This window comes from Haemaphysalis longicornis, unplaced genomic scaffold, assembly GCF_048455015.1.
Source record: "Haemaphysalis longicornis isolate Haplotype H1 unplaced genomic scaffold, Haemaphysalis longicornis Haplotype H1 scaffold_3, whole genome shotgun sequence".
In the NCBI taxonomy this organism is placed as follows: domain Eukaryota; kingdom Metazoa; phylum Arthropoda; class Arachnida; order Ixodida; family Ixodidae; genus Haemaphysalis; species Haemaphysalis longicornis.
The window spans coordinates 225,251,989-225,266,231 of record NW_027526335.1 but is presented as its reverse complement, the minus strand read 5'-3'; the positions used below and the strand labels follow the sequence as shown (position 1 = coordinate 225,266,231).

The 14,243-nt window shown below is 50.2% G+C and overlaps 1 protein-coding gene across 4 annotated transcripts in view; it reads right to left on the bottom strand.

Moving 5' to 3' along the window:
• LOC144176019 (multidrug resistance protein mrp-7-like) overlaps positions 1–14,243 on the bottom strand; it is a 367,249-nt gene that overhangs the window by 61,649 nt on the left and 291,357 nt on the right. For all 4 annotated transcript variants that reach the window (XM_077705122.1, XM_077705124.1, XM_077705123.1 and 1 more), the window contains one exon: positions 13,948–14,023. In XM_077705122.1, coding sequence (XP_077561248.1) covers positions 13,948–14,023 — 76 coding nt within the window. The remainder of the gene's footprint in view (positions 1–13,947; positions 14,024–14,243) is intronic.

The following is a 14,243-nucleotide window of genomic DNA, read 5'->3' as shown; positions in this document are numbered from 1 at the left end:
CGCTTGGTCAGCTGTCTGGTCCTCCGTCTCCACCGCGCAGGTAGCGCCATGCTTCCGCGCAGGTAGCGCCATCTCTAGGCCGCTCGGCGCACCGCGCGCCGCGGCGATCGGTCGGATCGCCGAACATCCGCGGCCGGTCAGCGTAGGCTTAGCATCGCGTCAGATAACTGATCGCCGCTTTTAAAATAAGCCCTTATACAAAATCGCCCTCGGCCTCCCTGCCTGCACGCCTACTGCCCGCCTTCTGCAATTAGGTATTCACAATTCCCTTTCTGAGCTCCTCGAAGCACAGCGGGTCCAGCAACTCACTCGCCTTGCCCTCACCCCTACGGTTCGCACGGTACTGCACGGTGGGCCTTGCGCAAGCATGGCTCTTACCAAGCCATTCTTCTGTTTCGTGCAGGGCTTCTTGCTCTCCTTTCTTCAAACCACAGCACACAGCAGCCAGCCTTGCAGCGCCATCCCACCACCCTTGCTCCAACTTCAGCTGCAGCAGGAACCTCCCCCTCCTTTCTTTCTTCTGGAATCACCTATCTCATCTGGCCCTGTGACGTCAACGGACAGGTTTCCTATAAAGCAGCGGCCTCAGCACTTCATCCTTAGTGGGCACGGTGGTATTTTCGCAAGCATGGCTCTGACCAAGCCATTCTTCTGTTTCGTGCAGGTTGGTTCAATTCATAGCTCTGTTATAAGTGACTGCCTTTGCCTTGTAGTCCTGCCGTGCACACAGAAGTGCTGGTTTATTGCGTATGAATGTTTTCTTATGCTCCGGTTATTGCTCTGCGGTGATGTTGAGCTTCTGCGTAGTGAACGGTGATGTTGAGTCTTCTGCGTAGTGAACTAGCCGACTTTACGCGAAAACAGAAGGAATGATTGCTGACCTCAAGACTCATTTCACTGCGATAGAAGAGCACACGACAGAACTCAAACTAAAAACAGCTAGACTAGAGGACCTTGACAGCACAATTATGATGTACAAAGACTCAATGAGCTTCCAGACTCGCAAACTTGCTCACCTCGAAGACCGAAGCAGATGATCTAATCTGGTAGTTTTTGGTGTCCCTGAACCTCCGAATGAAACCCAATCCGATTTAAAATGCAAGTTATTACTCAAATGTTTAAAAATAAGTTAGGCGTCATCTGTGAATCAGTTGGTCGGATTCGCAGACTCGGTAAACACATTGGTAATAGGCCTGTGATCTTGTTCTTCCAAAACTTCAACGAAAAAAAGAACGTTTTAAAAAATGCTTCCAAGATAAAAGGTACCAAAATATTTGTTTGAAATGACTACTCTCAGCACACACCAGTAAAGAAAGCTGCTGTGGGAAAGCGCTAAATCCGATAAGCTAGAGGGTAAGAAAGTAGGTCTGTTTCATGATACGTTAAAAAAAGGCGATGATCGCTACTTATGGAACGAAACAACAAATGAGCGACAAAAACTTCCACCTTTGAAATTTCCGTCTAAACCCGTCGATCATGAAGTTTCCGCCACTTCTCCTGTAACAAACCCTGCACGCGCATTGCGTAGCGTTGCTTCGAGTTTAACCAGTGATCTCAGTTCATCTTGACCGGCTCGTTCCAAATGTATCAGACTGCTTAATATCAACACGCGCAGCGTCGTTAATAAGACTGAGCAGCTGGAATCCCTCTTATTATCTCATGACCCGCACATTGTAGTTTTAACGGAAACCTGACTTCACGACGGCATTCACTATGATGATTTAATACCTCCGACTTACAATATTGTAACGCTACATCATAACTTGTTGAATGTTGTGCACAGTAGATGGCATTCATTGACTATGTCACAGGCCAATCCCGCCGGCGAAAACGCCGGGGCAAGGAAGAGAAGAACGAGGTGCTTTTCGGGTATCCAGGGCTCGGACACGACGCTCAGTGACGGTCCTCTCACCCAGGGTTTTAAATAAACACTCAGCTCACCCCTCAACGCCTGGGCGTCACCGTAACAGTTTTTGGCAAGAGGTGCGGGGTACGACGCCGCGGACAACAGAGTCCCTGGACCTCCGCCGAAGCCGTCGCGTTGCTGGCCTCCCGCCCGTCCAAGAAACGATGGCTCCGCCTGCAGGCAGTTCCCAGACACCACTGACGGGCAGCTGGCAGCCCCATCAGGAACCCCAGTCATTTTTAGGGAAGGCCGGAGAAGACGTGGATGAATGGCTTGCTCATTATGAAAGATTGATTAAATATAACCGCTGGGACGCTGTGGCCCGACGCGCGAACATCGAAATCTACTTGGACGAGACAGCAACGACGTGGTTTGAAAACCACGAGGTAGCGTTGACCACATGGGAACGGTTTGTTTTAGAAATTAGGAAGGGATTTGGTGACTCGATAGCGAAGAAGAAGAAGGCCGAACAGACGCTTCTCCCGAGAGCGCAAGTGCCCGGGGAAACATGTACAACTTACATTGAGGAAATCCTCAAGCTGTGCCGAATCGTTGACGCCAGCATGCCAGAAGATGACAGAGTTGGGCATGTCCTCAAGGGGATCGCAGAAGACGTATACAATTTCCTTGTCGGCAAGGACAGCTTGAATATGGTCACCGATGTGATTCGCCACTGCCGTACGTTTGAAACTTTGAAGGCGCGTCGGATTACACCCAAGTTTGGCCGACTAGCTAACGTCACAACGGTGGCCAGCGTGGACGTCAGCTCACCTGCCGACTTCTCTGCGACTATCCGACAAATTGTTCGCGAGGAGCTCCTGCGGCATGGAGACGTCACTCATTGCTGGACACCCTCTCGCGACGGAAGCTTCCTCCGCGATGCGTCACCCACTTGTTGCCATTCAACAGCACATGTTGGCTCCTCCCGGCCGTCGGTCAACGTTGCTGACGTGGACGACTATGGCGCCCCACTACCAGCAACGGGAAGAGTTTCATCGTGATTCCCATGGTATACAGGGCGTCTACTACCCGGAAGAGCACCATCGCTCGAGTTTTCCAAGAAGGCAATTCTCGCCTGGTCAGCAGTATCCTCGCCGCCAACCACCCACCTGCTATCGATGTGGACTAGTCGGCCATATTTCGCGGTTTTGTCGCCGTCGGCGCCAAGGACCCAACGACGATCCCACGTTCACGTTTCCTCGGCCCAATAACCTCAACCCTGGAACTCGATGGTATCCACCACTGTCGTCAACACGTAACAACCAGCCGACTGGTCCACGCTATGGCTCCCCCACTTCGGACAGAAGTTTGACTCCACCGCCTCTACGCCAACACCAGCGCCAGTCTACATCACCTCGCCGCCGTCCAATGTCGCCACCGCCGGGAAACTAGCCGGCACGGCCGATGGAGGTGAGGTCGCCGGACAGCCTTTACGAAACATACCTCTGCCCGTTTACATGGTCAAAAATAAGATTGAAGTTTTAATTGATGGTGTGCCAACGATGGCTTTGGTTGACACTGGGGCAACAGTTTCTGTGATGAGTAAGACATTTAAACACAGCCTTGGGACTAAAGTAATATTCAGCTGGGATCGCAGTGCCACATTTCGAGGCGTTGGTGGTGAACCGTTGTGGCCCCTTGGTACTTGTATAGTGGATGTGTCATTAGGGGCAAAAGCTTCAAAGCCGAATTTGCGGTACTCCAGAAGTCTACACACGAGGTTATTCTTGGTATTGACTTCTTGCAAAAATGTGGTGCTAAGTTAGATTGTGCGACTGGCCAACTCTGTGTAAGCAGTCTTCTTTACTCTGCACTTGCCGAAGAATCTTCAGGTTCGAGCGAACACGCTTAGGTTGTTTCGGAAGACCTGGTTCTACCTCCCCGATCAGCGTCCTTTGTACCTCATGGTCTGCGGTGCTGTGGAGCCTTCCTTTTGTGCACTTGTAAGCCCATTCTGCCGAACTGCGCCAAGAAGGATGTTTTGCTGCCGCACTGTTTGATTTCCGTACCCGGTGGGCGCAGTTTCATAAGCGCAGTTAACTGCTCAGCAGCTAGTACCATTCTGCCGCTAGGGATGAAGCTTGTGCTGTTTGAAAAGGATACCAGAGTACCCCTGGCAACAGTGCGTGACGAAACTTGCGATTCCCAGGGTGACTGCGGTACGCGTGGCGAACAGCTTTTGAAGATGATAAACAAAGGTCTTTCTTCTGCCGAGAGGGAGGCATTGGCCCATGTTCTTTCAAGGCATGCGACAGTGTTTGACTTTTCCACCAACCCCGGCAACAAGACCGAAATCCCGCCTTCTCGCACGCGCCGCAGCATAGACACCGGAACCGCCCGCCCGCCCCGGCAAAACCCGTATCGGGTTTCTCCTGGCGAGAGGAAGGTCATCGCAGACCAGGTCAACTAGATGCTACAGAAGGGAGTGGTACAGGAATCAGCTAGCCCTTGGGCAGCGCCGGTAATCCTGGTGAAGAAGAAGGATGGTTCCTGGCGATTCTGTGTTGACTACAGACGCCTGAACGCAATTACAAAGAAGGACGTGTACCCTCTTCCTCGCATAGATGATGTCAATGACTCTCTGCACTCCGCCTCCTACTTTTCGTCAGTTGACTCAAGATCTGGTTACTGGCAAATTCCGATGGATCCGGCCCACAAAGAGAAGACGGCTTTTGTGACTCCTGACTGGCTATTTGAGTTTAACGTCATGCCCTTTGGCCTTTGTAACGCCCCAGCTACATTTGAAAGGTTCATGGACACAATTTTGCGCAGTTTAAAGTGGGAGATTTGTCTGTGCTACCTGGACGACGTAGTAATTTTTGGACGCACTTTTGAAGAGCACAACACCCGTCTTGACATGGTCCTGAACTACCTGCAAAAAGCCGGCCTTCTGCTCAATTAAAAAAAATGCCCCTTCGGTGAGCGCCAAACCTTAGTGTTGGGGCATCTAGTCGAGAAAGATGGCGTTAGACCTGATCCACAAAAGATTGAAGCCATGAGTCAGTTTAAGCAAAGTCTGTGCGCGACCTACGAAGTTTCCTGGGCTATGCTCCTACTTTCGTCGGTTTGTACCAAATTTTGCAGAGCCTGCTTCTCCTCTGTCTTCTCTGTTGCGCAAAAATGCTCCTTTTAGATGCGAACGCATCTCATTCACTCGCCTTGTCCCTGCATCCATCCGGCGTTGTCGGCGTCCACCCCTCTCCCATTCTCCTCACCGCGCCAGCGGCGCTCTCCGCCGCTCACGCCCTCTCCTCTCCGATAGCGAACACTCTCTCGCGAGGGGCATTGGATTGGATTCTATTGGATTGGCTTGGCTTGGATTGGATTGAATTTGGATTGGATTGGATTAAAGTGGATGGTGTTGGATTGTGTTGCGTCATAGCCGCGGCAGACGCACTGGCCCCGGCGCGTCCCCTCACCGTTACGCGCGCTCTAAAATGCGGTGCCTGCGCCGCTCCGCTCCATCGTTCCAGCGCCGTTCCTCCGCTGTCCAACGCTGCAACGTGAACCCCGTATGCGTCGCATCTACACAGGAGTTCCCGCGAGGGAGGTTCCAGTTTTTACTGGACATCTGATTGCGAAGTCTCCTTTTCTCAACTGAAATTTCTTCTCACGTCGGGGCTAACACTACGCCATTTCGATCCGACTGCTCCTACAGAAGTGCATACGGACGCCAGCGGGATCAGAATCGGAGCAGTCCTTGTGCAGAGACTTCACGGCACTGACCATCTAATTGCCTACGCCAGCCGCACGCTCAGCAAACCTGAGAAAAAGTATACAGTGACTGAGCAAGAATGTTTGGCCGTGATGTTTCCTGTGCATAAGTTTTGCTTTTACATCTATGGACGGCCTTTTACAATTGTTACGGACCACCTCTCCTTATGTTGGCTCGTTGGGCTTCATGACCCATCTGGACGGCTCGCCCGCTGGGCCCTCAGACTCCAAGAATATGATTTCGTTGTTTCTTACAAAAGCGGCCGCCGGCACACCAACGCTGACTGCCTTCCCGGCTCCCAGTTTTATCTACCGCGTGCGACGCTCACAATTTCGATGACTATCTTGCAGCAGTCGTTGAGACATTCCCTGACATAGAAACCTTCCGGCGAGAACAGCAAGGTGACCCCAAGCTAGCGTCCTTCTTCGCCACTGCTCGTGACTCCACCCCTACCCACCACTTTTCTCTTCGGGATGGTCTGCTCTACAAAGCTAACTACAATGCGACTGGAGAGCGGTTCCTTCTCGTTGTACCCGAGCGGCTGCGCCCTTGCGTGATTCGAGCTATGCATGATGACCTGACGTCTGGGCACCTTGGCTCCGCTCGCACATTACGCCGCGCACAAGAACGCTTTTACTGGCCCAACATGCGGCGCACGACTGAAAAATACGTCGCCAGTTGTATGGAGGGTCAGCGCTACAAGCGACCTGCAACCACACCACCCGGCCTCCTCCATCCTGTGAATTCACCAACTGCTCCATTCGAGAAAGTCGGGATTGATTTCGTTGGCCCACTTCCACGGACGCCAGCTGGACGCCGCTGGGTTATCGTCTCCGTGGACCACCTGACGCGTTACGCAGAAACTGCGGCTGTACCAACAGCTTCAGCAGCCTCGGTTTCTATGTTCCTGCTAAATTTTATGATTCTGAGGCACAGCGCTCCGCGCGTGCTTATCAGTGATCGTGGCCGCCAATTTATTGCGGATGTTGTAGAGGAGCTACTTCGCCTTTGCACCTCACAGTTTCGCCATGCTACACCATATCATCCGCAGACCAACGGACTTGTTGAACGCACAGATCGAACACTTCTCAACATGATTTCAATGTACGTGGCATGAGAACACAAAAACTGGGATGAAGTATTGTCTTTGATAACTTACGCGTACAACACGGCCAAGCACGAAACAACCGGCTACAGTCCCTTCTACCTCGTCTACTCACGCAATCCTCGCACTCCTCTGGACACCATCCTGCCATTCTCGTTGCACGACGAGGAGTCAGTTGCCAAGACTCTGTGCCTGGCCGAACAGTCCCGCCAATTAGCTCGCCTGCGCACCCTTGCATCACAGTCCCGGTCTAAACAGAGATACGGCGTTCGCCACCGCAGTGTATCATTCTGTAAAGGTTATTTCGTGTGGTTATGGACTCCCTTTAGGAAACGCGGACTGTGTAGCAAGTTTTTGTCGCGTTACACTGTACCATTCGTTATTCTCGACCGTGTAAGCGACGTGACCTACGTCATTTCGCGCCTCACAACACATGGTCGCCGGTCCAGCAAGATCCAACTTGTGCACGTCCCCCGGCTAAAGTCTTATCACCCTGGTGCTGCTGAGTGACTCACCCGGCGGGTTTCGTTCAACATTCAACATAACTTGTTGAATGTTGTGCACGGTGGATGGCATTGACTATGTCACAGGCCAATCCCGCCGGCGAAAACGCCGGGGCGACGAAGAGAAGAACGAGGTGCTTTTCGGGTATCCAGGGCTCGGACACGACGCTCAGCGATGGTCCTCATCCAGGTTTTTTAAATAAACCCTCAGCTAACCCCTCAACGCCTGAGCGTCACCGTAACAATATTTTCCGCAGAAATGGGCTAACCCGTGGTGGCGGTGTCGCAGTCATTGTTAAATCCTGTGTTGAGGCTACTTCTCTTCCTGAAGCTGAATATAGTGAAAGTCTTTTCCTGAGGATAAAACTTTTTGAGAATGTTTTCATATTATGTGCCATTTACAGACCTCCGGAATCAGCGCCTGACTTCTTGTTGAATTTACAGTCGCATATGGCCCAATATAATAACCAGAAATGAATTATTACCGGTTATTTTAACCTCCCAAACATTGATTGGGAACGCTTGAGTTCGGGCGCTGACGCTCCTACTTCAAACAACTCAAATGTAATTTTTGATATGCTGCTGCCTCACAATCTCGTTCAAGTTGTATGTCAACCGACGCGTTTTGCCGGCAATTCATGTTCTCTAGTTGATCTTGTTTTTCTCCCGCGTTCTATCAACCAGTACGAAGTTTCGGTCGAGCCTCTTTTATCTGACCATAGCATCGTCTCTGTAACCTTGTTTTTGTGCTGTAAGCATATGACTAAGCCATGCAGTATTAACAACTTAGATTTCGCACGCGCCAATGACGTGGCACTTCTTGATTACCTCAGTGCACAACTTGTTAAATTTGATCATTATGGTGTCTTTCTACTTTGGAACATTATCAAAAAAATGTGTTATTTTTGCCTAGACCATTTCACACCCACCAAAACTAAGAAAACTAACAAATTCACCCCCTGGATCAATCGAAAGATAATTCACTTAAAGCGCAAAGCCAAGCGCTTGCGATCTATGCGTTGCGTCCCTTCTCAACTTCAACAAGTCCGCTTTGCGCTTGCGCAAGAGATCCGTCAGGCCAAGAGTTTTAAATGCAGAACATTTTAGTAACTCACGATGTCACCCGTGTTGACGTCCGTCGTAGTCCGCACCGTCGCTGTCCGCACCCCTCCGCCTACACTATATAAAACATACCAACCGGCGCCTGGGTTTGATCCCTCGACCCTGCGGGCGGAACGCAATGTACATGGTGCTCTACCCACTGCGCCACAAAGCCGAAACAAAATCGGAGGCTAGGAACGCGCCTTATATCCTTGACTTATTCAAACTACGTCAAGAAGCTGCTGATACAACGCATTCACTACCACCAACTCCCCAAACACTAAACGTTAACGCAATACACCCACCCCCTATGCGACGCATTTACTCGAGTCCCCCTCGCGGGGAAATGGGACCGCCAAAAACAACGCGTTGTGGACTGCGCAGTAAGGTGCCGGCACGTGCAAGAACCGCTCGCGCTGTTCGTTCCAGGCAGGGGGCGCGCGAGCACTGCGAAGGCGGGAAATTTGAACTGCTTTGGACAAACTTCCGTTCAATTCATCCAGAAAGAAGTTAGACAGGGAGGCGAAGAGCGTGATGGGTAGTAGCAGTAAGCGGATAACTGTGCCACAGGCCGTTATGGCGAATCACTGCTCTGCATTTACGACAGCTTTCACGTTGAGTGGAACGGCTTTAATTTTTTTATTTTAATACTACCCTGCCAATTTTTATAAAAGAGGACTCCCAGAAATTTTGGAGCTTTGTCAGGGAACGTAAAAAGATTTATAAGAATTCGCACGACGGCGCATTTTTAGATAACTCCTCGGATATCGCTTGCCAGTTTAACCGATACTTTCACAGCATCTTTTCTAGCTCTGGTGTACCCCCTCTAATAACTTGAAGTTCCCCAGATATTAATGTGGTGTCTTACGATGGCGTTCTTAACATGCTCCTCAATTTAAAACTAAAATCTTCTCCAGGACCCGATGGTTTACCCAACGCTTTCTTGCGTCGTAATGTTGAACCCTTTGCCAATTTCCTCGTTATTGTTTTTTCAGGCGCCCATTAGATCTGCTATTATACCTCAGGATGTTAAAGTGGCGCGGGTTGTTCCTATCTTTAAGAAAGGTGACCCTGTTTCTTTCGCTAACTATCGTCCAATTTCTATTCTGTCGTCCTCATGGAAACTTCTAGAGCATATAGTACCAACTCCTATCTTAAATTTTCTTGACGAACACCAGATTCTATCTCCACTGCAACATGGTTTTAGGAAGGGCTTTTCAACCACAACTCAATTATGTTCAATTGTTCATTCTTTTGCTTCAACACTCGATGATGGTGGGCAGGTAGATCTAATTTTTTTAGAATTCAGCAAAGCGTTTGATTTAGTAGCGCATCATAAACTAATTCACAAACTGCATCTCATCGGGCTGCCTTCTTTTCTTGTAGCATGGGTTTCAGATTATTTGTCTCATCGAAGCGAATATGTAGACATTGATGGTTCTATTTGTAGTACTCTTACAGTCACCTACGGAGTCCCTCAGGGTAGCGTTCTTGGTCCCATACTTTTTTCTAATTTACTGTAGTGATGTTGTCTCAGTAATCAAAGAACCCGTCCATATTCGACTTTTCATCGACGACTGCGTTATATTTAATAATATTCATTCTATTAGTGACCAGGAAGCTCTAAACTCCTCACTCGCTGCAATCCTGTCCTGGAGCCTTGAATGGGGTGTGGTACTGAACGCAGATAAAACCGCCTCCCTTCGCATCACCAATAAACGGAATCCTCATCAATTTTCGTACTCTCTTACAGGAAACCGCTTAAACCAAGTTCAGGAATATAAATATTTGGGCATAACTTTAACAAATAACTTAAGCTGGAACTCGCATGTTACTAACGTTTCTTCCTCTTACTTTCGTAAATTATGTTTACTTCGGCATGAGCTTCGAGACGCTCCAACTAATGTTAAACTACTTGCATACACAACGCTAATTAGACCTAAACAAGAGTATGCTTGTGCTGTTTGGGACCCTCATACATCAAAGAATATTGACTTATTAGAAAAGATCCAAAGGAGAGCTATTCGGTTTGTTTATTCAAAATTTCATCGCACAGATTCGCTTCCTGAGCTCTTGCGAAACAACAGAATTCCAACCTCGCAGTGCAGAAGACAGTTTCTCCGCCTTAAATTAATGTATTTACTTTATCACCGCAAACTGGCTTTGGATGTAGTTCCTTCTTGAAATCCCTTGCCACTCGCCGTACTCGTCATTCCCATTCTCTGACCTTAACCCCAATATTCGCTTCTACCAATCTGTTTAAATTTTCTTTTTTCCCCCGCACAATTAATGATTGGAACAGCACACCCGCAAATTGTCTATACTTTCTTGGTTCATTAGAAGCAAATGTTTAGTTGTGCCTTTGTAGTTGCGCCTAGCGTTCACTGTTTTATACTCCAGTTCTTGTTTCTGCTTTTTTGCTGTTTACTGTTTGTATTAACGTTTAGTTTATATTGTTACCACATTATGCCCCTCCTGCTTGCGCCTTCATGGCCTGCAGTATGTTCTTAAATAAATAAATAAATAAATAAATAAATAAATAAATAAATAAATAAACTAGGCTACCCCACTCCTCTTCCTTTAGACACCCCCTAGCGTATCCCTCTGTCACTCCGCGCTCATATTTTCATGTCTCCCATTCCAAAACACATGCACCCTTCCTTCAATCAATGCAGAACACCGGCCCGCGTCACCCGCCTCCGAGCCGAATACCACAACAAACCGGACACCCGGTACACGGACGTCGCTCCGTATACACCCCGCCCTGCTCACGCACTGGTTGTCGTCGACTCCAAATCTGTTAATGTTACCTCCCTGAGCCTTCTCCACGCAAGCACCACGACGGCTGAAGAGACAGCCATCGCTCTAGCAGCGACCACGGCTTCCTCCAACTACGTGGAAATCCTCACAGATGCGCAACAGGCTTGCCGCAACTACTCTACAGGCCGCATCTCTCCATCAGCGCTGAAGCATCAATCAAGCATTCCCCCCCCCCGCCCCCACCCCATCCAGATTCTACGGACACCAGGCCATTCTTCCCTCGAGGGAAACGAGTCCGCACACGCCGCTGCCCGCGCTCTTACATTCCGGGTGTTTTCGTCGACGGAAGAGGACCTTTCCGAACCCTCCATCTGTCCCCCGGTCCCTCCCCGATACACTGAAATGTTATATCATTATCGCCAACTGCGGGTTCAATACCCTCCTCCTCACCCATCCCTCAGCACACAGGCGGCTCGCATTTGGCGTCGACTGCAGACCAACACGTTCTACAACACCACGATACTCCACTGCATCTCTGGCTCCACTTACCCCTACAACTGCCCTTGTTGCTCCGTCCCAAACACTACCTACCACCTGGTCTGGGAATGCCCCTACGCGGCAAACCCCCTCCCTTCCCCATCCCCTGAGCAGTGGGAGCGGGAACTGGCCAGCTCACGGTGCGAGGACCAAGAACGCCTCATCACTCGCGCCGAAGCAGCTCCGCTGGCTCGCGGCTATCTGGACTGAGAAAGCCACCCACTTTTATGCTCAATAAATTTTTTCCAATCCAATCCAATCCTGACAACAAGCCCTAGCACAATTTTTCATCACACTAACACCTACTTTCTTGCATGTGGAGCTTCTTTTTAGCGATCAGATTGATTTGGAAGAGCAGCGACAGGCGGTTGCTACCATGGTCTGCGCCGGTTCGAGCCACTGAGCGTGCCGAGCGGGCAGGGCCGGCCAGCGTGTGCGCGGACTGTTTCTGAAGGCAGAAAGCGAACGACGTGCGGAATCAACAAATTCCGCTCAGCGATCGTCGTAGTTGACCGGGCGAGTCGACGAACGAGCCGCAGGTTTCGCTTCAGCCATGGTCACGCGCAGTCTCGCCGGCTGCGAGAGCGATGCAAGAACGCAAACTCCAGCTTTGGGGCGCCCGCTATTTCAGCGAAATAGCGTGCGTGGTAAACGCAAACCCAAAACTCCAAGAACGGCTTTGGTTCTGCCTGCGCATGCGCAGTACGACGCCCCAAGAGGCTTAGGCGCCTCAGAGCGTTTGGGCCAACTATTCTAAAACTCCCTATTGGCATGATGAAAGTGCGGTGGCGTGCCGCCGCAACACGCTGAGACTTGCCCGAAGGACGCGGAAGCCCCGCGTCCGCTGCGGAGAACTCCTCTCTGCCCTCTCTCGTGCACCGTGCGCCGCTACTACCGACCGCTTGCGATCTCTGGAAAGAGTGTTGTGTGTGTCTGTGCCGCTCGTGTCGTGTGCAGAATCTAGAGGGAACGCGTGTTTTGACCATTAGAGCTTTGGGTATCAATAAGACCCCGAAGCGCTGTAGTTCATTCCAGTTTGAGCAGTGAATAAATGCTGCCCCTCTGCTCGAGCCCTGTACCGTAACCTCGCCCGTCGGGGCATTGTTCTTTGGCTTCGGCTCATCTCTCGCTATGAATTAAACGCGTTAAGTTTGCCTACGGCTTCTGGTCTTCTACGAGGCAGCAACAATGGCTGGCCGCTCGCTTCACCACGCTACTACACGTAGGTCGCAGGCGACGGAGCTCGGCTCGGGTCGGCCTACCCGGAAGCAACATTAAACAGGCGATTAAGCGCGCCGTAGGTGAGGGCTCCTGATTACTTTTGGCCACCTTGGGATCTTGAACATGCGACGAATCTCGAACGCACGGGTATTTTCGCTTTTCGGCTCCATCAGAAAAGCGGCCGCCGCAGCTGGGAATCGAACCCCGCGACCTAGGGTTCAGCAACACAACGCCATAGCCACTGAGCCATCGCGCTGGGTAAGATGACATGATGGGCGCCTTGCGGACGTGTATAGGCAGAGCCTAATAACGGCGCCTAAGTCATTTCTAGAATTTCACGCGCGCTGAGATTTCCGCTGCTTCCTATAATACTGCTCGTATTAAGCTGTGGTTTGCACCCAGCAGGCCTGCGATTAATGGTTCGAAAAGTGTCCGTTGCGGTTCGGATATAATTAGTGTGCTCGTGCTTTGAATATCGTGCCGATTGGACCGGCCTAGGCTGACCCTCAAGTTAGCGGAACGAGATAAACGTCGCTCGCGCTCGACGCATGCGGCACGCGATGCTTCGTGTGACACACAAACTTGTGCGCACCTGCCTCGGCGGTCGCCCTGGCAAACGTTGGCGGCTTATGGGGCCACCCAGCGCTTGAGCAGTCGGCGTCCTCTTCTTCATTCACCTTGGCGCATGTAAATACTAACTGTGAGCTGCCAACTGACACAACGGTACAGGTTGTGTGAGTACAGTATACATCTGGAGTTGAGTTAATGGGAGGAGTTCTCGTTGAAACGTCCTTTGTAGAAGCGCACTCACAACCTTTTTTTCTTTAATTTAGTGCGGCAACACTGCTATAGCTTAAGAACATTCCATGGTATCGCCACCAGCATTTACAGCCCAATCTTTAGTTTACTGACAAAAGTTAGGAACAGGGTCATGCTTGGTGCATTTGGTGCGTCCTCAAGGTTCAGCTTCATCAACAGTGAGGACCGACTGGGATCCCCATTACGAGCTGCTATTACCAACGAGAGGCTAGCGCAGCTGAAGAGAACTCTTTTTTGTTATGTGGCGTTTTCACACTAAAATGAAGGGCAGTAAACTTACATAAGTGGAAACTTGCTGTTCCTTCTCAGTCACGCGGCCAGCTGACTCGTTCCCCTTTCCTTCCTTAGCCTGCGTTCTAATTTAAGAAAAAGGAATAAACTCTGTAAGGCGATGGACCATAAGGTACGTTTTGTTGGCATTTCTGAACATCATGAAAATTTACTCTAAAAATACATTCAAGAAAATTTAAAATAGCCTGTAGTGTTGATGCGTTGCCTTCAACCGCGATTCATTTCCGGTCGTCTAAAGCACGACTCACTCATTTGTTGCGATCACGTACCCATGACGTAGTTCGG